Below are 26,224 nucleotides of genomic sequence, written 5' to 3' on the forward strand. Positions count from 1 at the left end.
ATGGTTAAAATAGATTTTAATTTTTTTTTCTTTTTAAAGTGCAGTGTAGAAATGACAGTGCTGTCAAAAGAATCACCATTTTCCTATTTAAAGATATACAAATACCTCCATACATTTGTCCCTGGCAGCGTCACTTCTCCTCTGTGGATTTCCCAGCCTGCTCCTGCTCCCCTGAGAGGCTGGCACATGTGCTCAGGGGCTCTTTGCCCACTGACAGCAGGAAGCGCATGCAGATCTCAAACGCTGAGATCGAAGGAGCATTTGGAATAGCAGCAAATGCTCCTTTGCCGTTCATTTCGAGGTGTAGAAAAGCCACAGAGGTGTTCTTATGAGAGTCTTTCAAGTAATAATTATGAATGGAAAATCTAAGAATGGAACGAGAGACGAGAGTGTGCATTTCGACTCGAGAGGCAGAGGGTTCAGAGTCACCTTCCAAAAAAAGCCCGTGTCACTGGAACAAGGTTTGTCCACATTTGACCCCAGTGACAAAAAACACACCCCACCGCTCCCCTGTAGGTACATCCACAAAATTTCCATGCATCACGCTAAAAAAAATAATTATCAGCCGAGTGCCACAGGTACAAGAATAATTAAATTTTAACATTTTTTTAAACAGCAAAGTGCTTTGGTGGTTTTTTTTCCTACTGAATTCCGTCGTGTGAATGAATTCAATAAAACAGGTCAACGAAACATCGATTTCTTGAACTAAATAACAGAAAAAGAAAAGCAGCAGTAGATCTAGACCATTTACTCCTTCGGCACTTTGAAGTTGTCCTTTTCCTTCCGGATGGCTCCCATGGTTCGAACGGGGTCTGTTTCCTTGGCGTGACGCTGCACAGTTGCTTCCCTGTCCAGAAAGAAGATGACTCATTAAGGGGTTCATACAGACTACTTTCAGCACGATATTAAAGACGTTTTCCCCAGCTTGGTAGATGAGTTGGGCTAATTAACTCCCAGAATCCCCAGCTGGCAGTGAAACTCATGGCTATGAATTCTGGGAGTTGAGGGAAGGCTGAAAGCAAACCACGAGCCAGGCAATGCCTCTGATTCCTTTCTGTGCGGCCTCTGACGCACAGGACGGCAGGATGCTGGGGGGCAGTTGATTCAGCAAACACATATTTACCTTTATTTATGTAATAGAGCAAAAAGAAGAAGAGTAATTTTCCTTGAGAAATCCAGAATGCTGGGAAAAGTGGAAGGAAAGAGAAGGGGGTGACCAGCAGCAAGGGGGGTGGACTCAGTTTCAGTGGTGATGGGGGCACCGTTGGAAGACCTGAAGGACTAGATTGTGGACAGTGCAGGAAATCTGTGTGGTCTCTAAGAATCAATACCTCTTGATAGCACATAATCAATCAATCAGTCAGTCAATCAATCAATCAATGTCTCCTTATTCAGGACAAACCAAACAAAGGGTTCTCTTTTTTCCTCCTCCTACTGGAAGTATCTGAGTGGCCAGACATTTTTGGTATATAAATGTATCTTATATACATGTTGGTATCTTATATACATGTTGGTAAGAAGGTGCTTATATACTACATAATTCAGAATGAGAGAAGGTGGGCTTTAAATTGGTCCTGTTTATAAGGCAAGGCTGACACTTAGATGCTCCCTTAATTAACTGGGACTTTCCCGTGGGCTGACAGGAGCACTTTCCAAGTTCTCCCATTGCTGCAAAGAAAACTGAGAGACATTTTCTTTTCACCCTCCTGAGCAAAGCAAAAAACCAATTAAAATAATGGCAACATCTTTGGGACAGGATTGGGCAGGAGATGTCTACCCCCATCCCTTCCATTTTCCTCCCCATATGTGTGTATGTGTAAAAGAGGCAGGCAGACAAACATCTAATAATGAACAAAGGGATGGAATTCCCTGAGTGATCCCAGTTTTGCAGGGCCACTAGTTTTAGTCACACAGGACACTAACGGCCCATCAAACATTTCAATCCTGTTTGTGCGGCACAGCAGACTGGGGAATTCGTTTGGCTCCCTTACCCTGCTACTGAATGACAAGGATGTTTGCATACTAACACCCTGAATGCAATGACAACTATTGTGCAAACAGGCCACTGAGTGTTCACCTCCATTTACCCACAGTACATGGAAATCTGGGCTATGTAAAACAATGAAATACAGGAAGTCCTTGGTTAACAACGGCAACTGGGACTGGAATCTCTGTCACAGAGCGACGTAAAACGTGACCGCACCGCTTAGTGATGGAAATTCCGGCACTTTAGTTGCCATAGTCAAGTGAATCACTGTGGGTTGTTAAGCGAGGACGTCACATGGCTGTCCTTTGCTTGTAGGAAGCTGGCAAAGAAGGTCACAAGTTCAAATGGTCGCCCAATGAGTGGTCATTAAACAAGGATCACCTGTAAAGTGTTTTTGAGCATGTACCTTTACAAAGCTCAGGCTTTGTAAAGAGCTTGAACGTTAAGGAGATTTACTTTAATTTCTAAAAATTGCTTTGTAGAGCAGATTTTGTTTTCCCAACCCCATATTAAAATATTGGACTTATTTATATATGTATTGCTATTAACAGTTTTCAAAAGCAAACCCCCCCCCCCCCCCAAAACCAGTTCCTACATTTGGGGCTGAAATAAAATGAAAGTTCTCTTTCAGCTGCTGAACACTTGCTTGTCCAGAAGTGACCTTCTGCTGAGTGCCAGAAGGCAGCTTCTCTTTTCAAACTGGTTGGGAGACAGCTGTCTCTCCACAGCTGTCCTGCCACAGAGAAATTACCTCACTCTCATGAATGGGTTGTATGTGAATTCTTCACCGATGGTTGACGGGATGGTTGCCTCCCCTCCATCATACTTGGCCTACAAAAAGAAGAGAAGGGCTTGGGAAAACCCCAGGAAAGAATCCTTGAGGGATGTACCTACCGTGCAGCTGCATCACTGATAATCTCTTGCACCAGTCGCTGGCACAATCAAAGCCAGCGTTGAGAAGAATGTCCCCCTTTGTTTCTTTGCCATTTTTTTGCCCCTCCCAGCAGAAGGACTGACCATTTCTGCCAGGGCCCTGAACAAATCACAGAAAACCATGGGAACAAGGCAGGTCATGGGGTTGCAACTGCCAGTCCCTGCATTTAATGCCCTGGGGAAGTTCAAACAGGACCTTCCTACAACCAAAGAGAACAAGCTAAAGGCAGGGCAAGACCTCTTAGGAATCACTCCTGATTTTCCAAGGAAGGAAAGTGCAAACTCTCTTGCCTTTGCCCATGAAAGCTTTCGTTGGATGGCAGGGTTATTTGGTTCCACGTGCCGGGCAAACTTTAAGTTGTTGATGGTATATTCGTGGCCACAGTAGACTTTCTAGCCAAGAAAGAAGCAGAGGAAGAGAAAGTTAGAAACCACCAATTCAGAAAATGTAGGTCAGCCTATCCTGATGCTTTCCAAAAAGTTACTTAACAATTGCAAATTAATGATAGATGAATGTATATTTGCCATGTTATTTGTCTCAATTGCTTAAAACGGGGTTGGAGGGTCTTCTGGGGCTAGGGAGGGATGCATCTGGCCTTTGTGATCGTGACTTGTATGAAACTGTGTTTTGCTAATCCAGGTTTAGAATGCTGTATAAACCCAGCTCACTGTCTTTGAGCCCTCCCCCCCATCTCTCCCCCAAGAGGTTTTGTATTTATACAAAAATACCGTTTCAGGAGGGAGGCGCCCCAAGACCTCAATCAAAGCTCTGTACATTTCTTCTGGAGTTCCTTCAAAGAACTTTCCGCAGCCAGCCACAAACAAGGTGTCCCCTGGAAGAAAGATGGGGTTCAAAAAGTAGAAACTGACTACTATGCAAGGGAAGGACTGGCACACTGCTGAAAGTACAAAAATTGGGCACAGTTGTACAGAAGGAATGAATACCAGCCTACACATTTATTTAGTTCTTGCAATACACAAAGTGCTGTATGGCACAAAACAGAAATATAATCTGCTCCACTGTAGTTCACCTGCAATGTTAGTTTATTTTGGACTAACACGTTTTATTAAAAGGCATAAACTTTTGTGAACTGTCCTGCTGTGCTGCTTTATCATAGTGGGAGGGTTATTGCTTTTGTTCCTGGGAGGGATGAGCGAAGAACACCTGTATACTGTCAGGAGGGTCACCCAAGGTGTGAAGGTCACTCTGGCTGCCCTTAAAAGGCAAGCAGGCACCTAGACTGGGCAGTAGCAATACAGGAAGATGCTGCAGGTGGACGTTCACTTTAGTGACAATGGCAAGCACATAACTTCATACTGTGCAGGAGAAAGCAGTGGTAAACCACTCCTGTAGTTTACCATACGGGTAGACAATATAAAGTGACAGAGTGCCGAACAATGGGTCCCTCAGGTCAACATGCTACTAAGGCAGAACTGAGGACCTAGTTGATGATGATGCCTTGCAGGAAAAGAACATCTGAAACAGCAAAGACAGAATCGCAGTGGGAACATGGAAGATGAGAAGCACGGACATGGGAAAGCTCAACACGGTGAAATGAAATGGATCAACTACACAATGACATCGTAGGCATCAATGAATTGTGCTGGACTGGAATTTGATACTTCCAGTCAGAAGATCACAACGTTTACTATCTAGGACATGATAAACCAAGAAGGAATGGCCTCGTTTCATAGTCAGGAAGGATATAGCAAGGACAGTACTTGGAGACAATGCAGTTAATGACCTAGTGATATCAAGTGAACTTTGCAGCAACTCTTCAATATGACCATTATCCAAATTTATGCTCCAATACTGATACGGAAGAGACGGATGATGAGTTTTATGGCCATATTCAACCTGAAATCAAGAGAACATGTAAGCAAAAATGGAGACTGGAATGCCTACACCGGAAATAGTAAGGAGGAAAACATAGTTGGGCTGTATGGCCTCGGAAACCAAAATGAAGCAGGAGAATAACATCAATTTCTGACTATCCAATGATTTCTTCATTGCTTCTTCCATCAACCAAAACAATGCCTGTATACATGGACATCACCAGATGGAGAACACAGAAATCAAATTGCTATATTAATGGAATGAAGAAATGGAAGTGCTCAGTCATAACCGCAAAGACATGGCCAGGGGCTGACTGTGGAACAGATCATGAACTGCTCACAGGCTAGTTCCAAGTTAAGCTAAAGAAGAAGAAAGCCAATCAGTTTCCACAAAATGATTTTGAGCATATAGCTACAATTTTCAAGGAGAACATCAGGAATTGCTTTGAAGTCCTGAACTTCGTCAGCTAGGAACCAGAAGAACTGTGGAATGAACTGAAAGAAGTTGTTAAGGATGAATATGAAGAGAGACTGACAGAGATCAAAAAACAAAAGAAAACAAACTGGATGTCAGAACCAATGGTGGGAATTGCCAAGAAGAGAAACTAAAGACATCTCAGGAAGAAATGAAGAATTTCAGAGAAATTTAGAAGAGATAAGAAAGCAGTATTCCAACATCTGTAAGGACATTAAAGATGAAAATACATGGAAAAACAAGGAAAGTCTTCCAAAAGATCTCTGAATTCAGAAGGAGGTTTGTGAGCCACCTAGATTCATATACTTGAGATGGACAGCTATATAAACTGAGATAAATAAATAAACAAATCTTGAATTGGACACCAATGGACAGACAGTAATTGTTTCAAAGAAGATCAAAGACAGAAGGAGTAGAGTACATTGAAATTCTGTACAGCAGAGATGTCAAAGATACCTTAGAAGATATTCCCTTCTTACAAGAACTTCTAATGACAGAAGATGACTTTAGTTCAGCACTCCAGTCATTACCAAATCAGAAAGCTACAAGATTTTATAGAAAATCTAAAGAAATATGGCAGTGAGAAAAATCAATAAAGTTTCTAACCAAACTATGCCAAAAAATCTGGAGAATGACACTGATTGGAAGACATCAGTCTACATACCAATACCAAAGAAGGGAGACTTAACAGAATGTGCATATACAGGTTGTCCTTGCTTAACGTCCATTCATTCAGTGACCATTCAAAGTTACAATAGTGCTGAATGAGGGGGATTTACGATGGGTCCTTGTTGTCAACCTCACAGCATAGTCACAGTCATGTGATCTTGGCAACCAGCTCATATTTGCAATTTTCACTTCTGGCTTCCAATAAGCAAAGTCAATGGGGAAGCCGGCAAGTTGCAAATGGCGATCACACTGTGGGATATTGCAACTGTGCAGGATTTGCCTAACAACTGCAACTGCTGGAATTGCCATCGTAAGTCAGCGTGGTCACGTGACAATGCGCCTTGATGACTGCATCATTTAGCAATGGACTTCCCGGTCCCTATTACTGTTGGTAAACGAGGACTACCTGTACTATCTTTAATAGTGTTTAACAAACACGCTAGCAAAATAATGCTTAGGACCATCCAACGCAGATTAGAGCCTTGTATAGAAAGGGAGATGCCAGATGGTTTCAGAAAACACAGAGGAACAAGAGATATTATTGATGAAGTACACTGGACAATTGAGAAAGCCAAAGAATACCAAAAAGAAGTAAATTCTTTTTACTTCATTAATTATAGAATGGCCTTTGATTGTATTGACCATATTAAACTGTGGAATGTGCTCAGGAAAACAGAAATTACAGAACACGTCATTGTCCTCATGCAAAACCTATACACAGGTCACTAAGCCATAGCCTAGACAGAACCTGGCGAAACAAACTGGCTCCAGGTTGGCAAAGAAGACAAAGCTGTATGCTCTCCCCTTATTTATTCAACCTATATGCAGAATATATATTCAGGGAAGCTGGATTGGAGGAAGACAAGCATGGTTTAAAAGTTGGAGGAGGGAACACCAATAACATATGCCATGCTGATGACACTACTCTGATACCTGAAAATGCAAAAGAACTGAAAACTTTAGTAACGAAGGTCAATGAGCAGAGTGAAAAAATGCAACTAAGATTAAATAAAAATAAATCCAAACTAATAACGGGTAGAACCACCAGTCTTAGAATTAACAATGAAGATATTAAAATTAAATATTAATTTAAATTTAATATTAAAATTAAAACTGCCCAGAGTCGTTCAACGAGATGGGCGGTGAAAAATCTGATAGATGGATGGATGGATGGATGGATGGATGGATGGATGGATGGATGGATAGATAGATAGATAGATAGATAGATAGATAGATAGATAGATAGATGAAATGAAAAATAAATACAATGGTGGATAGCTTTTCCCTTTCAGGATCGACTATCAACAGTAAAGGAACCAACAGTCAAGAAATGCACCACAGACTAGAACTTGGCAGAGCAGCCAGGAAGGTCTTGGAAAATATATTCAGATGCTGTGCGATGTCTATACCACGAGGATCAGAATCGTGCAGGCAATGATTTTCTCTGTAACCCTCTATGGAAGCGACAGTTGGACTTTGAAAAAGCAGGGTAGAAGGAATATTGACACTTTTGAAATTTGATGCTTAAGAATGTCATGGATAGCCAAGAAAACAAACAAATGAATAATAGAACAAATTAACCCAGGGTTCTCAGTTAAGGTACAAATGACCAGGCTCAAATTATCACATTATAGACACATTATGTGAAGACCGAGCTCTCTTGAGAAGTCTATAATGTTGGGAAACATGGAAGGGAAAAGACGGCAACAAGAAGACTCAATTACAGCAGAAATGGGTGCACCATTGGAAAATATGAAAGACCAGGTGGGGGACAGGTCATCTCGGAGAAGATCTATCTATGGGATTATTAAGAGTCAAAACCAACTTGATGGCAATCAGCTCAGTTTAGTCTGAAAAGGTGCTACTAGACTCCTACATCTGTTCCATGTTGCTTTACAATATCAGCTGTTTTGTCAATCCAAACAGCACCAACTAGATTCCCTCTTGGATGTTACTCAGTTTGATGAAAGAGAATTTGCTTTTCAATTTTCTTTCAAGTGAGAAGAGTTTATGGGAGAAAAGCTGGGTAGAATTGTGATTTTCTTGGTCTTTACTAATAATGAGACTGCCATGTATAAAATGTCTTTCTGTATACATCTCTCTCTAGGAGTCTGAAGTTTTCTTGGCTTCTCAAATTTCTTCGATCCCAAGGGACAAGTTCAAGAGGGAAATCCTCCCATGGAGCTTTTTCAGACTAGGATCAATTGCGGCTCCTAAGATAGGGAAAGATGTGGAAGAAATTCTCAAGTATCCAGCAAGTAAGATAAAGATGATCTAGAGCCATTTCAGTCAGATTTCAGGCTGGGATTTAGTACTGAGCGCGCCTCGGTTGTGCTTGTGGATGACGTGTGGTGGGGTCAGGATGGCAGTGATGCATCCTTGTGCTCCTTGATCTCTCTTTCTCTTGATCTCATCAACCATGATGAGCTGGCTCCATAGGTTGAGGACCGGGGGCACTGTTTTGTAGTGGTTCCCTTCCTTTCTCCAGAACTGGTTCCAGTTGGTGTTGGGGGGGGGGGGAGGAGAGATCATTCCTTAGGCCCCTTCTGTGTGGGGTGCCACAGGGTTCTACTCTCTCCCCCCTCCTTTTTAACATCTACATGAAACTGCTGGGTGAGATCATCTGCCCATTTGGGATGATACCAAATTATATCTTTCAATTCTGGGCCAGTCAAGTGAGGCAGTCAAGGTTTTGTTCCAGTGCCTGAAGGCTGTATACACTGGATGGGGAAGAACCGTCTCTGACTCAGTCCTACCAAGGCCAAGTGGCTGTGGGTGTTTGGACCACCCAGATCTGCAGATATTCCATCTTTGACCTTGTTTGGGGTAGCAATTTGGAGGTCTTCCTGGACTCACAGATCCTGCTTGAAGAGCTGTCTGCTGTGATACCAGTTGTGCCCTTTCCTAGATTGGGGGGCCCTTCAGACAGACACTCATATCCTAGATTGGGGGGCTCTTCTGACAGATACACATACCCTAGTCACCTTGCAGCTTTACTATTGCAATGCTCTTTACATGGGGCTCCCCTTGAAGACCAAGCAAAAGCTTCAATTGGTCCAGAATATGGTGGCATGAGCAGTAATGGGCATGCTTTGGTATGCCCATATAACACCTTTGCTTTGCAAGCTGTATTGATTGCCAGTTTGCTTCTGGGTGCAATTCAAGGTGCTGGTTACCTATAAAGCCCTACATGGTTATTACCCTACAGGGCCTGGTTATTTGAGGGACTGCTTGTCTCCCATAATGTCTGCCCAGCCGATTTGATCCTGCAGGGTTGGCGCGCTCTGGGTTCCTTAGATCAAACAATGTCATCTCTTGGGACCCTGGAAGCGTGCCTTCTCTGCAGCAGTGCCTGCCCTCTGGAATGAGGTTCCCCCAAGATCCATACGGCCCCCACACTGCTGTTGTTTAGAAGAGCTGTGAAGACCTGGCTCTCTACCCTTTTGGTCAGGGAGAGGGAGACCTCTCACTTCATCGCACTTGTCATCTTTATTTTTTGTTCTATTGGTTTTTATTGTTTGATTGTGGTGAGCTGCCCAGAGTCATTAAGAGTCAGACGGCATACAAGTTTAATAAATTATTATTAAGTAAAATATAGAAGTGGAGAAAGCTGTTGGGAAATTGCAAGGAATAGCTTAAAATAGGTTGGGCAAGCCACAACCCGCATGAGCCCCCAGGCCCTTCTTTGAACTCCCCCAAACCTCTTTGTCTGTATTGCTAAAACATTACCACCAAATAATGGCTATTTGATTTTTTTCATGATTTTGTAGCACAAACATTAAGGAAAATAGGTCTATTAAGCCACCAATACACTTAACAAATCTATTTTGCATTGAACAAAAAGGCCCCAATGATTTTAAAAAGGGTCTCCGTTTCCAGTTCCACCTACCCTATAACATAATTACATTACTCTGCTTGCTTGCAACCACTGTAAAAAGGCTGTTAAAAGCATGTTTCCAAGTTACAAAACACTGCCTGCCTGGAAATAAGCTTAGCAGACATATCGAGGCATCAGGGCTGATTCTGTTGGACTCCTTTGGCACTACTGATTGTGGGCTTTGGTGACATAGCTCAGTGGACTGGGAATTAGAGGCCGTGTGTTACGGAAGCCACGTTCCTACTTCTGGGACCACCACCAGAGGGTGGAGGTAGGAGTCCTTGGTTACAGAGGGGTTGACCCTTTGCCCTACTGTTCAGGGGGTCTCAGTTGCAAGCAGGGTCTCTGCCCAGATTCAGACAGATAATACAACAGCATCTGTTGTATTATCAGGGCTGGGATAGCCTAGTTTCAGTGACACAGGCCCTGATAATCCTATATTTGGATAACTTCAAGAACCATACCAAGGAGCTGTCCTTGAAGATGGTTCTCAAGGTACAACTGGTGCAAAATATAATTACTTGATTGATAAATATAGGGCTGTGTAATGCAATTACTTTGGATTCAAAGGCAGGAAAGTGCTTCAAAGCATGCATGGATGTGAACATAGCACCACACTGCAACTCCTTAAATCAAATATACAGCAGCTATGGAAGGCAGCAAATGAGCCCCCATAATTCTGATGCTGAAATGGCTATATGGGTTGCCTGGAGGTTACTAGGCCCAAATGAAAATGTCGGCATAAATCTATAAAGCCCCGTAGCGTTGAAAGGCTGGCACTGGAGAGACCAGGTCCAAGTTCATCCTCAGCAATGGAAGTTCACTGGGAGACTTTGGGCCAGTGATTTTCCCTTAGCCTAACCTACCTTACAGGGTTGCAGAATGGAAATTTGGAAGAGTGAGCGCTACTTTCACCTGCTGAACAAAAGGTGGAATGCAAATTGAACCACCAAATACATGGCTTCGGACACAGGATTTAAAAGATCCCAACAAAGGAATCCAACGATTCATTCAGATAATGTGAGAAGATGCGGCTTGCCATTCCAGCAGTAGGTACAGCCCAGAATGCAGTTGGCAGTGCCCACATCAGAGAACCCTTTCCCAAGGAAAAAGCACCTCCCTTCTGCTCAGTAGGAACTGAAATCAGGCTGTTCACCCAGGTATTTGTGGGTCCCAACTTCTTCATGACAAGATAGTCTTTAGATTGCCTTCAGTAAGATTTTCTGTTTTAAATAAGCTTGTTTTAATGTTTGATTCCTTTGCTGGTTTTATTGTTGGTGCTTTTATTGAAGATTGGGTTGTTCTGTGCACTGGTTTCCTTCAGGAAGAAAGCTATCATGGAAATACTACTCATAACAACAATAATCTCGTTGGAAGGCTGTGGTTCTGGAGTGTACCTGTGAACACCGCAGGCGGCTCTGAGCTGTTTGGCTTTGTCACAAAATAGCAGATGTGTCCAGAAGTGTGGCAAGGGGTCGAGAGGCATTTCACGTTGAGGGAGCCCACCTGAGGAGGGGAGAAATCTGCTGGTTACTGATGGGGATGCTTTGACACCATCTGTGGGTCTGATATAGCTCAGATGACATAGCAAGCAAATCTGAGAGGTAGAGAGAAGCAGAGCACCAAACAGCAGCTGATGTGAATCCGGTTGCTCCAATCAGTTACAGCCCCAATGCTACCTTAATGGTTCCATTACTTGAGCTGGATACACATTTCCTGGCCTGAGTGGAAGCTTTTCTGTTGCAAAGAACTTTTCACTAGGCAGGAGGCAAAGAAGGCCCATTTGGCCAGAGGCCTTTGGTAGCTCCAGGCAAAGAACATTTTAGCAACTTGCTGCACAGAGCAGCTATGTGCCTAGATTTGGAAGGCTTACAAAATTCCTCCCCAGGACGTAGGTGGAGGCAAACAACAAGGGCCCCCATAAGCAGCTTTCATGGCTACCAGGCTTCCTGGCCCACCTCACTTGGCTACTTTAAGGTTCTTTTCATGAAAAATAAACACGTTTGCTTGCTGCAAAGCAAAATGCCAGCTTCTAGTTTTATTTATATGAACTCCTCGGGCCCATCAGGTCCCGTATGCATTCTTAGAACACAGAAACAGGGTAGACTGTATCTCCCAGTACAAGAGGTGGGAAGGAGCAACCTCGCCAGTTTCTAGCATCAGCTTGATTGAGAAGATGGCACTCACTGGCATCCTTAAAACGCAAAAATTGTGGGAGGGTGCAGTTTATGCTTGGACGTGAAGCTGTGCCCTCCTTCCGAGAAGGAAGTTTGGTAGAAATCCTTAAAAGCCAACTTCAAGACCAAAAGGCAGCAGTGAGGAACTATCTCAACAGTTTGCCTTTTGGGAAATGGGCTATTCACCTACCTTGGCAGCCCTCTTGTTAAAGTTCAAGCCAGCCACGGCCACTATGTTGTAACAGTGCCCCAGCACACTCTCAGTTCTTATGATTTGCCCACCTGGTCAAATGTTTGTTTTCTTCATGAGTCCTAATAAAGCACATTCCAGCTCTATTAGGACCCATGACCAAATGAGAAAACGAACATCTGCTTAAAATATAACACTTTCAATGCTGCAAACAGTGTTTTCCAGTCTGAGCAGAAGCAAAATGGGGGAAAAAATGGGGAAGAAACAAACTCAGATTGTGAAATTGTGGGACAAATATATTTCTGTATTCCAGTTGTTCTGACCTGATGAATGGCCAGACAGCGAAGAAAAATTAAATATAAAATTGCTATGGAGATCCAGATCTATTTGTTAAAAAACAGACAGGCACATTTTAAACTTCCCAGTTCTGTTCCAGAATTACCCATGGTATAAAAAAAATGTGCACACATAAAAAAGGTGCAAAACTGCATCCATAATGAACTATGGATGTCATCTTCTTAAAATTAAATTGATGTTGAACAGAAAGTGTTATTAAAAACAAACCACATTGGCTCAGATTAGCAATTAAATAGAACCATCATTTAATATTTAAATTAGGCAGCAAGACCTCTATGTACAGGAGGCAACTGATTTTTGAGACATCCTGTGTTATGCACCCAGGGAGAAGATCAGTGCTGTCGGCCTTGAGTTTTGCATTTAAACATTTGCTGCAGGCAGTCCACTCTGGATCGGAATGTGGCCGGGAGGAGACTTCAACCATCCCTCCCCACAGCTGTCCTTACCCAGATCGCTTTTGATTAGCGACTAGTTTGGCTTTCAGACTTCTTCTGCTAAAAAGACTTTTGCTACTCATCCAAAGAGCGAATGTGTCTGTATGACAAAATGCATTCAACCTGCTCAGTAAAGAATTCTGTGCAGCTCCAAAATCTGACGCTACCCACATCAAGAAAGTGGGTCCAGGTCAAGATATTTCTCTGCCTACATTCAGGGGGACAAGAGGGCACAGTTTATAGGACCTGCTCGCTGCTTCTCCCAGAGGCTCAAACGGTTACCCCTCCTCTGAGAAATCCTCCTGGCTAAAATTAGCCAGAAGTTGCAACTGCACATACCAGTTTCCTACTGATGCACAAGAAGCATGTTTTGGGCCATCTATATGGAACGTCCAATCAAGAGATATCATGCCAATAGACCCAGGTCAGTTTTCCTTGGACTGCACAGATTTGTTTGTAGCAGAAAGACAACAGAGTGGTGAATGTTCACTGATTCCAGCAAAGCGTTAGATGACTGGGGAGCATCACACAGTTCCCGTGGAAGGTAATGGCGGTTACCAACGTGAACTAGGCTGTGAAGCAACTCGGTGCCATAAAATTGGCCCTTTAGCCCAAATCTGCCACTTCTAGTCAGAGACAGCTCCCTCTCCACCAGGATGGAGAATGAAGAGGTCAGCATAGCAATCATGCACAGGAGATTCACACACCTCCAAGCTTGGATGGGGTGCATGTTTCAGAAAGCACCTGGGCAAACCTGTCCTCCCCCCCACCATTTTTTTTTTTTTACCTGAAATGACATAAGATGAGAGACTTTCTGGGTGAGGGCTCCAACCCTGCTATCTCCCCCGTACACTTGTAACCCCGGCTCCATCTTTACAAGTTTCTCATTGCCACCAGCATGGTCCCTAGAAGGTCAAAATGTCAGACTTTGGAGGCTGTGCAAACACAGAAGAAGCATTCGCTGAAAACGCATATCCAGCAAAATGGCCATTCAGTCCTGCTTTTGCCAAACTGGGCTCACACGAAGTCACGTTATGCTGAATAAGCCCCCAGTGGCTGGATTTATGCAACGCATGAAGCCCAAAGCAAACAGGGTGGCTTAGTGTGTTACATAAACTGGCACTTAGTTAGATTTGATTTTCTTTTAAACTGGAGCTTGTGCTTCCTGAATCAGTAGTCTGTGGCAAGGAGTAGCTACGAGCTGGTGGAAAGGGCTTTTGCACTCCTGTTGCACAATGCTGTTGCATCAGTGCACCGTTCAAGAGACTCTATCATTCAAAGCTTATGCAAATAGGAGGACGGCCAGAAGGATGGAGCAGCAGCGACCGCAGCCTAATCCACAAGTAATGGCGATAGAAGCTGGAGAGACTAACTCTCATGGCAGGTGAGTTTTTTGCTGACTCAAGGAGGGGTGGAGACTACTTTGACTCAGCTGTGGAGAAACACCCTAAATACAGCTATTAGAAACTCAACAAATTAGAAATGACTCAAAACCAAGAAGACTCAGAAGCTAGAGAGTGGGCCTTAGTTTGAGGAGGCAGTTTATATTTCAGTGCCTGAGCAGATTCTAGATCCCGGAGGAAGTTACTTCTCAGAGAAACACCACCAGGCAAGTCAGATCGCTGGGGTGAAACAAAAAGACATTAGTGCCTTCTCTGGCCAATCACTTTCCTTTCAACCCAACTACAGGCATGGCAACTGCCCAGACTGGGCATGTTATCTATTCAACTGGGCTAAGAGGTGGTCATCTGAGATGTGGTTGCAATGGAAGCCAGATTTCTTGGCATCTGGAAAACTGGGCTAAGGGCAGGGATGACAAAACTGGCAAGACAGCAGATAGAACACCATGATGTCTAGGATCTAACCCCTTTTGTACCAGTGTCAGCCACGTACTTTCAAAAGGGGCAGGGTCCAGGGTGGCATTGCAATGTTCTTGACAATTTTGAACCCTCCCATGGATATTTCTGGCTAACCAGAGACACCCATGGACCTTGTCTTAAAGCAGATGGGAACTGAGAGTCAGAATTTAGCCCAAGACCTGCCAGCAAGATTGCATCTCACTAACATTTCATAGATCAGCTTCCTGGGATGGCAGGAAGGCGCTGCCAAGAAAGCCTGTATTGATGTGCTACTGTACTGAATTTATTTCACAGCCAAAAACTTACAATCACTCAAGCCAGAGCCAAGCCTAGAGGGTAAAGTGTGCCTGAGAGGAGAGCAGGGGGAGGAAGAGGTGGTGGGTTTCTCCAATTTGGGGTCCTACAGATGTGTTGAAATTACACCTGCTGAGTTTCCAGCAAATAATGGGAAAATGAGAATTCCCAAGAATGCTAGTTCAGAAAGGCTACCCTAGATAATGCGACCTACGAGGAGAATGACTCCAAAAGGTGCTGATCAGGTACACCCCTAATTTGTACACAAATCCCAGCCACCAATGGCCTAAAGTAGAGGTTTCTAAACTTTCCAGGTTCGCACCACCTTTAGTGCCTCAGTAATTTTTTCATGGCACTCCTAGAGGCATCCCAGGGTGTCATAGCAAACTCACTCATGGTTCTTTTTATTAGGCAGTAAAATATCTTGTGGCGCCCCTGTTAGTTTACTGTGATGCCCTGGGGTGCAGCAGTGCACGGTTTGGAAACCACAGGCCTAAAGGATTCCCCCAAATTTCATTTCAAAAGTGGTAAATTCAAATTCCATTTGACAGCCACAGCTTTCCACAGAGGGACACGGTGAACAGTTAATTTGAAAAGAGGCCGATATTTTTTCCTCCCTAGAAATGCCTTCCACTTTGGAAAGCTACAATTTCTAGAGTTCCTTGTCTGGGAAGCCATGATGACAGCAAGGACTGAAATGGGATGACGTCTGCAGTTGCAGATATGCCCTGAGCCAGCCCAGGAGAAAATGTTTATAGCCTGAGCATGGGGAAAATCCTCGTACACCTGCCTCCTTGCTGCCCTTGTACCCAGGTGCAAAGCCTTTTAAACCATATAATAAAAAAGGATCACCAGTGGTGATGTGTAGTAAGGACGGTGGTCAGTTTCACTCCATGCTTCCTGACTGCATCCAGAACCTAGCAGAAACAGTGAAAAGCAAAAGAATTGTTATTGTTATTACTACTACTATTACTATTTACAAAATACCGTAAACGTGCAAAGCTTTGAGGGTAAAGGAAGAAAGTAACTATTAACTGAGCTGCCTTCATTACACAGTAAAACCAATCAGTGAGGACAGAAAATACCTCGAGGAGTGTCACGAAAGCTGCAATTGACCAAAAGATTATTTACTGAAATGTCTCTAGAAACCAGTATTTGGGGGTCACTAAGAAATAACCATTAGGAAAGACAACCATCATTACCAAATAAGTAGCATACCACTAAAAGAACTACCACCATTACTGAATATATTACTGAAGAAACAAGGGGGAATATTTAGAGACTTGACTGAATTTGAAAATCTTGTAACATGTAATTCAGAACATCTATCGGGCCTTCGTATAAATTGCTGGTGAATTATGACTCAGAAATCAAACAAGTCAAAGACTGCATGATAAAATAGATGCAGAATTTGAGGCAGTAATAGCTATGCAACAATGAGAATTACAATGGAAGAACATTACAATTACTCTGAATTGTAGAGAAAATTGGTATGATGCTTTATCATTCGTATTATCACTCTAGCCCTGATTGCTAAACTAGACAATTCTTTCTCTAAAACCTGGTGGAAATGTAATGAGTTGGATCCATTCTTTCCTAACTGGTGGCAATGTTGTAAAGCTCAACAATTTTGGAAAATGATTCATATTAGAATGAAACAGATCTTAAACGCTGAATTCCCACTTCAACCTGCAATATTCTTATTAAATTTTACTAAACCATATATTCCTTCAAGGCATACTGAAATAGCTTTGTGTATGCTAACTGCTGCACGGATATGTTTTTTACTGGAAAGGTTGTCTGATACCTTCAAAGGCTAGCTAAAATGTGGGAGCATCCTTCAATATCCAGAATAACTTTGTGTCTGAAAAATAATTCTGGCACAGAATTCAGTTCATGCTGGAAACCATTCATAGACCACTGGGGTTTTTCATGCACACACTCTATTTGAATTTTACAGGATATCTAAATCAGAATAGACATTCAGGAATATGGATTGAATTTGGGGTAGTTTATAATCTTATTCAGTGACGTGTACTGTGTTGACCATGTAGCAGGCAATCATGTGACAAGGGAAATTTAAATTGCCAGATGATGCATTTATTTCAAAATATGTCAATGTTCAGCTGTGATTTTTAAAAAAATACAGTGTAAGTGGCAAACTGAGAGGCTTAACAATTTATTTTATTTGTTTTAAATTCTTCCCAGATCTCTATAAATCAAAAAAGGACCCAAAATTTCAGCTTCTCCCATTCCAATTAAGTCACTACATTGTTGCTGTGTCTCCTATGGCCCTTTGAAGGCTTAAGGGGAAAAGGGCAAAAGAGTGCTCCCCCATTCCCCGCTCTTGCAACATGCCCCAAGAATGAGCAATAAAATTTTAACATAGAACTAATTTTCCTGAATTTTAATTATGTTAAACTCTAGTACAGGTAGTCCTCAGGTTATGATGGCAATCAGGGCTGGAATTTCCGTTACTAAGTGATGTGGTCATAAAGCATGATGTCGTATGACCACATCACTTAGAGACGGCAGTTCCAGCAGTCCTGTCGTTAAGTGAGGACTGCATAAATCATTAAGCAAGGATGTCACGTGGTCACCATTTGTGACTTCCTGCTGGCTACCCCATTGGCTTTGCTTGTGAGAAGCTGGCAGGGAACCTCAGAAATTGCAATCACGTGACTGTGGGGACACTGCAACAGTCAGAACTCCAAGGATCCATCATAAGAACCATTCGTTCAGCGCTGTCGTAACTTTGAACGGTCACAGACAAATGGTCATAAGCCGAGGGCTACCCATAACTGCACCACCACTATCCTTGAAAATAAAGAAGGAATTAGACACTCGCATTTGAATGAAACATAATAAAAGAAAAGGAACTTGGCCCTAAAATAACACTGTGCTCCTGAAAGGCACAATTTCTTGCCCAAACCTTTCTGACTCAGGCCCTCAAAACAACTGGGCTAAATCCCCAGCACCTCCCCGCACCCAAAGTGAGGAAATGCCAACCCACAAACGCAAAGAATGTGCCCAGCTCTGAATCCTGGCATTCGTTAACTACTAGGAAACGCGAAGTCAAAACTCTTGCTCTCAAAAAGGTACGATCCTTGTCTCTGCCAATGGATGCTCAGGGAAAGTGGGGTGCTCCAGCATACCTTTTGGGGCTGCACGGGGTCAACGATGGCTGCTTCCTTGGTCTCCTCATCCACGAGGAGGTACATGTAGTTGTCTGTGAGGGCTGGAAGGAGTTCCACCTTCATGTTGGCTTGCAAGACCACCTGAGAAGGTCGTCGCTCAAATTCTGAATGGAGGAAGTTGACTTGAAGCGAGGGAAAACCTTTGGAAGACAAGCAGCAAGGTTAACTCTTCCCATAGCAGGAGAAAGCCTTTACCATGTTGTATGTTATATTTATATATTGTACAGTGGAACCTCGGTTTACGAACTTAATTCGTTCCGTGACTCTGGTCGCACCCCGAATTGGTCGCAACCCGAAGGAAATTTCCCCATAAGGTTCAATGTAATTACCGTTAATCCGTTCTGGCGTGGAGGACAGGGAGGCGGCTATTGCTTGGAGGGAGAGTCCCCCTCCCTACGACCATGTGTCAGGGGTGGAAAATGGCCGCGGACCACGTGTCAGGGGTGGAAAATGGCCGCGGACCGTGTCACGGGAGGGAAAATGGCCCCGTATCCTGTTCGCACCCCGAGGCAGAGTTCGCAAACCGAGGTAAATTTTTGCGGCTGGAGCTGGCCGTAATCCGAAAAGCTCGTTAACAGAGGCGTTCATAACCTGAGGTACTATTGTATATGCTTAATGTTATATGGCTGAGAAGGGTTGGTTTGCTGCTTGTTTTTATGCCGCATACCACCCAGAGTCACGCCTTTTGAGTTCGGCAGCCTTATAAATCTTGCAAATAGAAAGACAGATTAGTTAGACAGTGGGTGCGTATATATATATATATCCCTATCCACATCTCTATAGATATAGATACGGCTCTTCACCCAGACCTTGGGGAGGGAGAGTGAGACCCCCCACCTCATCTATCTTTTACCGTTGTTTTTTATGTTTTATTGATTTTATTGCAATTTCTTTGTTTGATCGTTGTGAGACACCCAAAGTATTTGAGAGGGGGGTGGCATACAAGTTTAATAATGTAAACATATAAATGCATAAAAATGTGGAAGTGAAGATCCACGAATGAGAAACTTGGCCAGTGGACGACAGAAGTTGTGGAAGGAACAGCAGTTGAATGGCCTAAAAAAAAGAGGCAAAAATGAGTCTATCTGGGAGAAAGGGGACCCCTTAATTCACACATTTTTTCCGATTTATAGTCAACCACTTCTTCCAAACAAGAAAGTCCATCCTTCCAAGGAGCTCTATCTAGTTTTCGTCCCTTTCCCCATTTTTCCTCACAGGGATCTCATGAAGTTGGCCAGGCTGAGGGACAGTAATCCCAACACTGCAATCCTGCACCACAAGCCAAGTTTCAACACCTCCGTCACACAATGGCTCCCACCATTTTGAAGACAATTACAGAGAGAAGAGGAAAACTCTGCTTCTTGTCCCTGCTTGACCTCTATACCGGAAAACCCCCAAACTGCCCAGTTTTTGGAAAGAAAGGAAGGAAAGAGAAAAATTCTCCTCTTTTTCTCCATAAAAATAGTTGTATTTTCCATTGCTAAATAAAGGTTACTTTACAAAATTAAGCTAGGACCGTGATAGGTACATTTGCCTGGCACGGTCAGCTTGAATTTGCCTTTAGGAACCCAGCTTGTAAAGAAATTAGGCCTCTTCCCACAACTTCAGCCACCAAGCAAACGAACAATGGTCTGTTTAGTGCCTGCCAGACCTAAGATCCTGGCTAGGATTTTGTTTGCTCTGCTTACAAGTCCTGGCTTGTTTGCCTCCACTTCATATGCTAAATGATGGTTTGTCATCCTAATGCCGGTAGGCCTCTCTCCCCTTGCAGGCCTTCCACCGGCCACGCTGCCCCCCTTGCCAGAATCTTTTTTGTTTCAATTGTTATTTGTGTGTAAATTTATATATTTATTTAATACAGTTTAGAGACTGCCTGACTCCACATGATTCTGGGCACCTTACATTAAAAAAATAAGAACCACCACAACAAAAAAACCCATAAAAATCTGGCCTGCTGCAAAATAAAATACCAGCTGTTAGCATAATTTTTATTTATGGGAATCCCTCTGGGTTCCATATAGCAGTGTTCCTCAACCTTGGCAGCTTGAAGATGTGTGGACTTCAACTCCCAGAATTCCCCAACCCATAGCTGGCTGGCTGGGGAATTCTGGGAGTTGAAGTCCACACATCTTCAAGCTGCCAAGGTTGAGGAACACTGCCATGTAGGCCCCAGAAGTGTTTTTAGGACAGTGCTGAGTGTCCACACGACACCAGCAAACAAGCCACGAGGAAATGGTGGGAGATTCTGGGTGTGGATTTGCCCTCTGGCCTTTTGAGACTGAGTGCGGTGAGACCCTGCCTAAAACTTTTGCACACTACTGTATGTGTGTGTGTGTGTATATATAATATATTTAATATGTAACAATCCCAAAGTGGGATTCCTAATGGAAAAACGGGATGAAATTAATTAACAAATAAATAAGTACTGAAAATACTGACATCTACAGTGTTGACATTACTGCTTGCCAATAGATTTTGGGTGGGTTCACCCATCACGCTTAGCTAAATTAGCGAAAGACCCAGTGGCTTCCCTTTCACAACAAGCTAGGCCTGGTCAGTGTAGTCGAATTAGTTTCTCCTAGTTTAAAGTGCCTTGAAAATAAAGGTATTTTGATTAGTCCCTAATTCAACTAATTTAATCCAGAAAATGGGTTAACTGAGTTGAGTACAGTACGATGAAATAAACACGTTTTGCTCACTCCAAACATGAATACCGAACGCTCATTTCTTTTTCAGCATTCCTCCAAATGTTCCTACTGAGAAAATGAAGAGCTTAGTAATTGCAAAGAACGTTAGAAAAGTGACAACTTAGTTCCTCCTCCATCTCTTACTGCTTCCCCTGTCCAAGGGCTTCATAGCTACCCTAATCTGCAAAAGTGGCTAATGAATCGTTTTTGCCAAACTGGTTGTTTTTATAGAACAACCTAGGTGGTTTACCCTGAGAAAACATATATTTTCATTCACGATTTAGCAAAGTCTTCCTGACAGCAATTTTCAGTGTCTTCATTTTCCCCTCTAAAAATCTGAACATGGTAAAGAAATGGCATGCTGACTGTCAAGTCATAAAATAACTGAAAAAATGTCAAAGTAAAACTCTGAATTGGTTTGACTGCAATATTTAAAACCAGAATCACTGTGCTTTCCTGAACTTTCCCCTGATGAAATGTTTCAGTTCCAATACTCTTTGCTATTGGAAAAAAATCCATGCTGACATTTAATACAGAGAAAGCAGTATGTAAAGTCATAAATGTAGTACAGATAGTCCCCGGGTTAAGAATGCTTGAGTCATACGTGACCCATAGTTAAGAACAGAGCCTGCTGTAACAAAATTCAAGTTAAATACACAGTGATTCAAATTAAATACACAATGGTCCAAGTTCATTACACAATACTCCTTAAACAGTCTTATATGATAATACTGTTCCGGCTTAGTACAATTTCGACTTATGGACAGACCTTGGGAACAGAACTTGTTCTTAAACTGGGGACTGCAGTGAATTCCTGCTGTGTAAGCACTATGCTGGAGAAGCCTTGGGAGAAGGTGGAGAAACTTGTGCATGGCACAGAATGGCTTTTGCATGTGAAAATCAACATCGTGAAAATAGGAATGTCACCTTGGCACCTCTCCATCTTGTTCAGGAATTAATTACGAAATTCCTATGTGGTCAGAGGCTAAACGCGATCAAATTCCTCTTAACGGCAGAATAATGCTCTCGAAAGCTACTTGCCATCGTCTCTCTCCCCCCTCTCTTCTGCTCTTCTCTTTTGGCACTTTCACCTCTTAAGATCAGGCACATACGGAGATGGGAGGCAGGCAATGCCAGAACACAGATACAAAAAGCAGTCGCAAAGTGAGCAGACCCGCCCCTCACTGCCCCCAAAACAGATGGAAAAACAGTAAGGACCAAAGGAGCAACTGTTGCCTATATTTGCTAACATCTGATGTCTTTTAGGAAGCAAAGTTCCTTCCTTCAGAAGGTTTGGCCACTTCCTAAAACACATCCCTAATACTTTCTTTAGATCTGTAATGCACAGATGCACAGAGACCCTCCCCACGTCTGCAGATAACCGCTACCGACCTTGCCGTGCCTCCGTTAACCCTGCACAACCACAACACTGAATTGCAACTTTTAATGGGATAGAAATGGATTAATAAGTACCCAGGGAGAACTCCTGCTAACCAGATGATTACTCAATACCATATCATGCCAGGCCAGCAGCTGACTTGTGGATTTGAGATAGCAGCAATTCTGAGTCATGCTTGCAGATGCAGAACAGCGAATGCAGGATCTGTTCCTGAGCTATAGGCTGGCAGCCCCGCTTGGTAGACCAGGGCAAGAAATCAACTTCACAGGAAGGCCAAAACTACTTTTACTGAGATTGCCTAGAAGAACAGACTCCTGCAAGTCTTCCTGCAAATCCTACTTCCCCTCCCCCTCCTTATACAGCACTCCAGTGAACTCGGGAAGCATCTTCTTTCAAATATTATCTCAAATCGAAATTCAAATGTCTTTATTACGATCACACACCAGAGTTAAATATTATCTCAAAGTTCTGGACTTAAAAAATGTTTCACTCCTTTTGTCTGGGCAACGGATCCTGCATATCTCCATCCAGGTCATCTTCCTGACTCCCTATGTAGGCCCAACCTCCAGATCCTCTTATACAAGAGAATTAGCCAGTAAAGTCCATTTCCTGGAGTCCAGAAACTCCAGTATCTTGCATTAAAACTTAGGAATCAAGTGTTCTCAAAAGCATCATTAAAACCAGAAAATTTTCCACCCCACCCAAGGAAGTCTTTACAGTCCCAGCTACTGATATCTTCCTTATCATCAGAAACTGGATTTAGAAAAGTATTTCTAAGCTGGTCACTGAAAGCAATGCTTATCCGCTGCAGCCTCTAAGATAAGGGAGAACTTACAAATTGCCTTAAAAGCATGAGAATCGCCAACTTCAGCCCCAAACAGTCCCTCTTGCTCTTTCCTGACCTGCAAGTCTCCAGTAAACTTTTCTCCAGCCAGTTCTGTGTTCAGCTAGCTGGGAAGATGTTTCCACCACTACTCCTGACAATCCAGCTAGATAGCATGACTTAGCCCAGCTGGTCTCCGCCCATCTCCTCTGCTCCCAGGGAATGGATGAGGGTGGGGTGAGACAGATTCCCAATTTTTTTGTGACATCTCCTAGGTGTTGTTTGGAGGCACCGGCCGAAAAATTCACAGGGCCTTGGAACAAGCCAGCTGAGAAAAGCAAAACAAAAAGGAGGCGAAAAAGTCAGAAAAGAACATCTAACGGCATCATCTTTTTATGTTTCCTTTTTTGAAGCATCCTACATAAAAAGAGAAAAGTGGAGTGGTTGAGAAATTACACGTAGGGGTTTTAAATGGAAATTCCTTTTGAAAGAAACTTAAAAGCAACATGGGCTCTGTGAACTATATGCCTCAGGTTAAATTCATTGCTGCCAAAGAGAAGTAACTTCACCCAGCATTTATTAAATGCATCAAAGTTTTCTAAGCATTCTAAGAAAGTCTGCCCGCAAATATCTGTCAAGCACAATAAATACAAAAGGAGAACAATATCCAGAGTGAAGAAACAAGCAAGCAAATGTAGGGACCAGTTTTTAATGTAAGCTTTAATGTCAACAAGAATCCTTTTGGAAGTCAAGACACCCCAAAGCAGCTCCCCTCAGATGATTAATTTGGACTTTGCCAAATGTCTTGTTTCTTAGACACCCAAAAAGATAGATGAAAGAAATAATAACTCCGTTTTCTAATGCTTTACGCATGAAAGCTCATGAACAGCTAAGTGCCTCAGCAACTTCTAAATAACGAATGAAGCCACTGGCAGCATAGTAGCAATACAGCAGCTGGGAAGCTAAATGAGAACCTCCCCAGATCACAACAGTCACCACTTATGGGGATCAAACTGGAAAGACTGGATCTGGGATTCTCCAAGCAGGTCATGTGAGAGAGTGAAGGCAGAGGCGAGACTCCAGAAAAGACTCTGTCATCACAACAAATACCTGTCTTAATAAACCTTCAAAGCAAGATTTGGGCAAAACCTCTTCATCTGCTCTAAATGCCAAAGCTCCATATGAAATGGTATTACAGCAAGGTTCCTCAACCTCAGCAGCTTTAAGATGGGTGGACTTCAACTCCCAGAATTCCCCAGCCAGCCACATGAGTGGATTAGAAAAGATGCCATTAGCAGAGAGGAAACTAATGCTTTAGTTCCACCTCTACCCACCCCACATTCCTGATTAGGACACTTCTCCTGCAAACCAGCTGATCCATTTGATTGCTGGATTCCCACTGTTAAATCTGTTAGCACCAGTCATATGATCAAGCTAATCAACTGGTTGGTGGGAAGGAAGGAAGGAAGGAAGGAAGGAAGGAAGGAAGGAAGGAAGGAAGGAAGGAAGGAAGGAAGGAAGGAAGGAAGGAAGGAAGGAAGGAGGGTTCCAAGGACTGTAGTTTCTGCAGCTAAGAGCAGAATGCATTCTGCACATCACTTATGACAGATACCATAAGAACCCCCTCCAGCACCCCGCAGCTGTTTTTGGCTGATCTCAAAAAAACTAAGCAAGGTTAGGGATGCTTAGTACTCACACAGGAGGTCATCACGAAATTTCAGGTTTATAGGCTAGATTGGAAAGTTAAAAAAACATTTTGGAAGAGGGAAAGGATCAACCCCCTCCACACTTCTGCCAAAGAAACCATGTAGACATGTCCACGTAGTCATCAAGAGCTCAACTCAAGAGGGCCTCCACCTTTTTAGGGGTTTAACGTTCAGGTCACCTGGTGCTCTTGTGATGTTTTTAACACCACAACTCTCAGGATTGTGCATGCTAACAGATTTTGCCTCAATTCTCAACTGTGCATGCCGGCAGAGAATTCTGAGAGTGATATTCCCAACACATCTGGAAGACACCAGGTTAGGGAAGGCTGGAAAGCTGATTGACTGGGAACCCCAACCTGAACTTAACCAACGTGCAACCTGGCCACCCTCAAAGGACAGCTTCGGCCTCATTGCTGTGGGTTTTTTTTTAACTCTGAAATATCATCCTTCTTTTTGGTTCCAGTATCTGAACAAACACACCGCACCTAACAGTGCAAATAATTACCATAAGGAAAAGGCTCACCTCAGCTGAACTCAACTCCACAACTTTTTAAAACCCCAGATCATAACCACGCTGGCTTGGACTTTGGGGAGTTTGTCCAACACGTTTTGTCAGCATTCTGCGAAACCTGCCACCGGGCCTTGAAGTTTGTGTGTGTGTTCCTGTACAAACCCCTCGCCAAAAGGGATGAGTGGCACGTTTCCACAAATGTTCCTTGGCAAACGACACACAGAAGGATGGAGCGCTGGGCAATGACTGAAAAGTAGTTTTGTAGTCTGAAACCATAATTTGTCCTCTCTATTCCCTACTCGAAGATATGAGATTTTGCCTCAAGAGCAACCAACACATTTAAAGATCGTATACTGAGATTAAATTCTGACTGAGTCAGATTATCGACTGAAAATATGGAAGACCTGTATGGTTTTGAGGATTGTGCTGACAAGCATTCACTGCAACTTAAGCCAAAAGGCTTGTTCACTGATACTAAAAGTGCCATCCATGCCTTGTCACCCAACCAAGGAAACAGGATACCATCTTGGCCTGCCCTCCCCCCCCCCGCCCGCCCGCCCTGCAAATCTTCCCAGTCGGGTGCTCTGCAGCTGGGCGCGGGGTCCGGCGGAGCCTTGCCCAGCGGGTTCTGCTGCTCCGGTGGCTACGCATAAGCGGGAGGGGCACCCTTCGGGCGCAGAGGCGGCTCGGACCCCGAGAGCGGGACCGGGGAATTCTGAGCCGGGCGCGCCTAATTCGGGGCGCGGAGGGCCCTCTCTCTGTTCTGACCTAGCAGGGCAGGACGCTCTTCCGCCGGGTTTCAGCGGGCCCGGT

The 26,224-nt window shown here is 43.4% G+C and overlaps 1 protein-coding gene across 1 annotated transcript in view; it reads right to left on the minus strand.

Moving 5' to 3' along the window:
- HAGH (hydroxyacylglutathione hydrolase) overlaps positions 1-26,224 on the minus strand; it is a 26,794-nt gene continuing 570 nt past the window's right edge. The window contains exons 2-9 of the mRNA XM_088152693.1: positions 18,244-18,425; positions 15,941-16,005; positions 13,723-13,840; positions 11,175-11,283; positions 3,650-3,753; positions 3,212-3,313; positions 2,739-2,818; positions 1-847 (exon numbers count right to left, since the gene is read on the minus strand). Of these exons, the coding sequence (XP_088008819.1) occupies positions 748-847; positions 2,739-2,818; positions 3,212-3,313; positions 3,650-3,753; positions 11,175-11,283; positions 13,723-13,840; positions 15,941-16,005; positions 18,244-18,425 (860 nt within the window). The 3' untranslated portion in view covers positions 1-747. The remainder of the gene's footprint in view (positions 848-2,738; positions 2,819-3,211; positions 3,314-3,649; positions 3,754-11,174; positions 11,284-13,722; positions 13,841-15,940; positions 16,006-18,243; positions 18,426-26,224) is intronic.

Source organism: Python bivittatus, unplaced genomic scaffold, assembly GCF_059951505.1.
Source record: "Python bivittatus isolate LINGU-HERP-01145 unplaced genomic scaffold, Pbiv_v1 ctg000030_np1212, whole genome shotgun sequence".
In the NCBI taxonomy this organism is placed as follows: Eukaryota; Metazoa; Chordata; class Lepidosauria; order Squamata; family Pythonidae; genus Python; species Python bivittatus.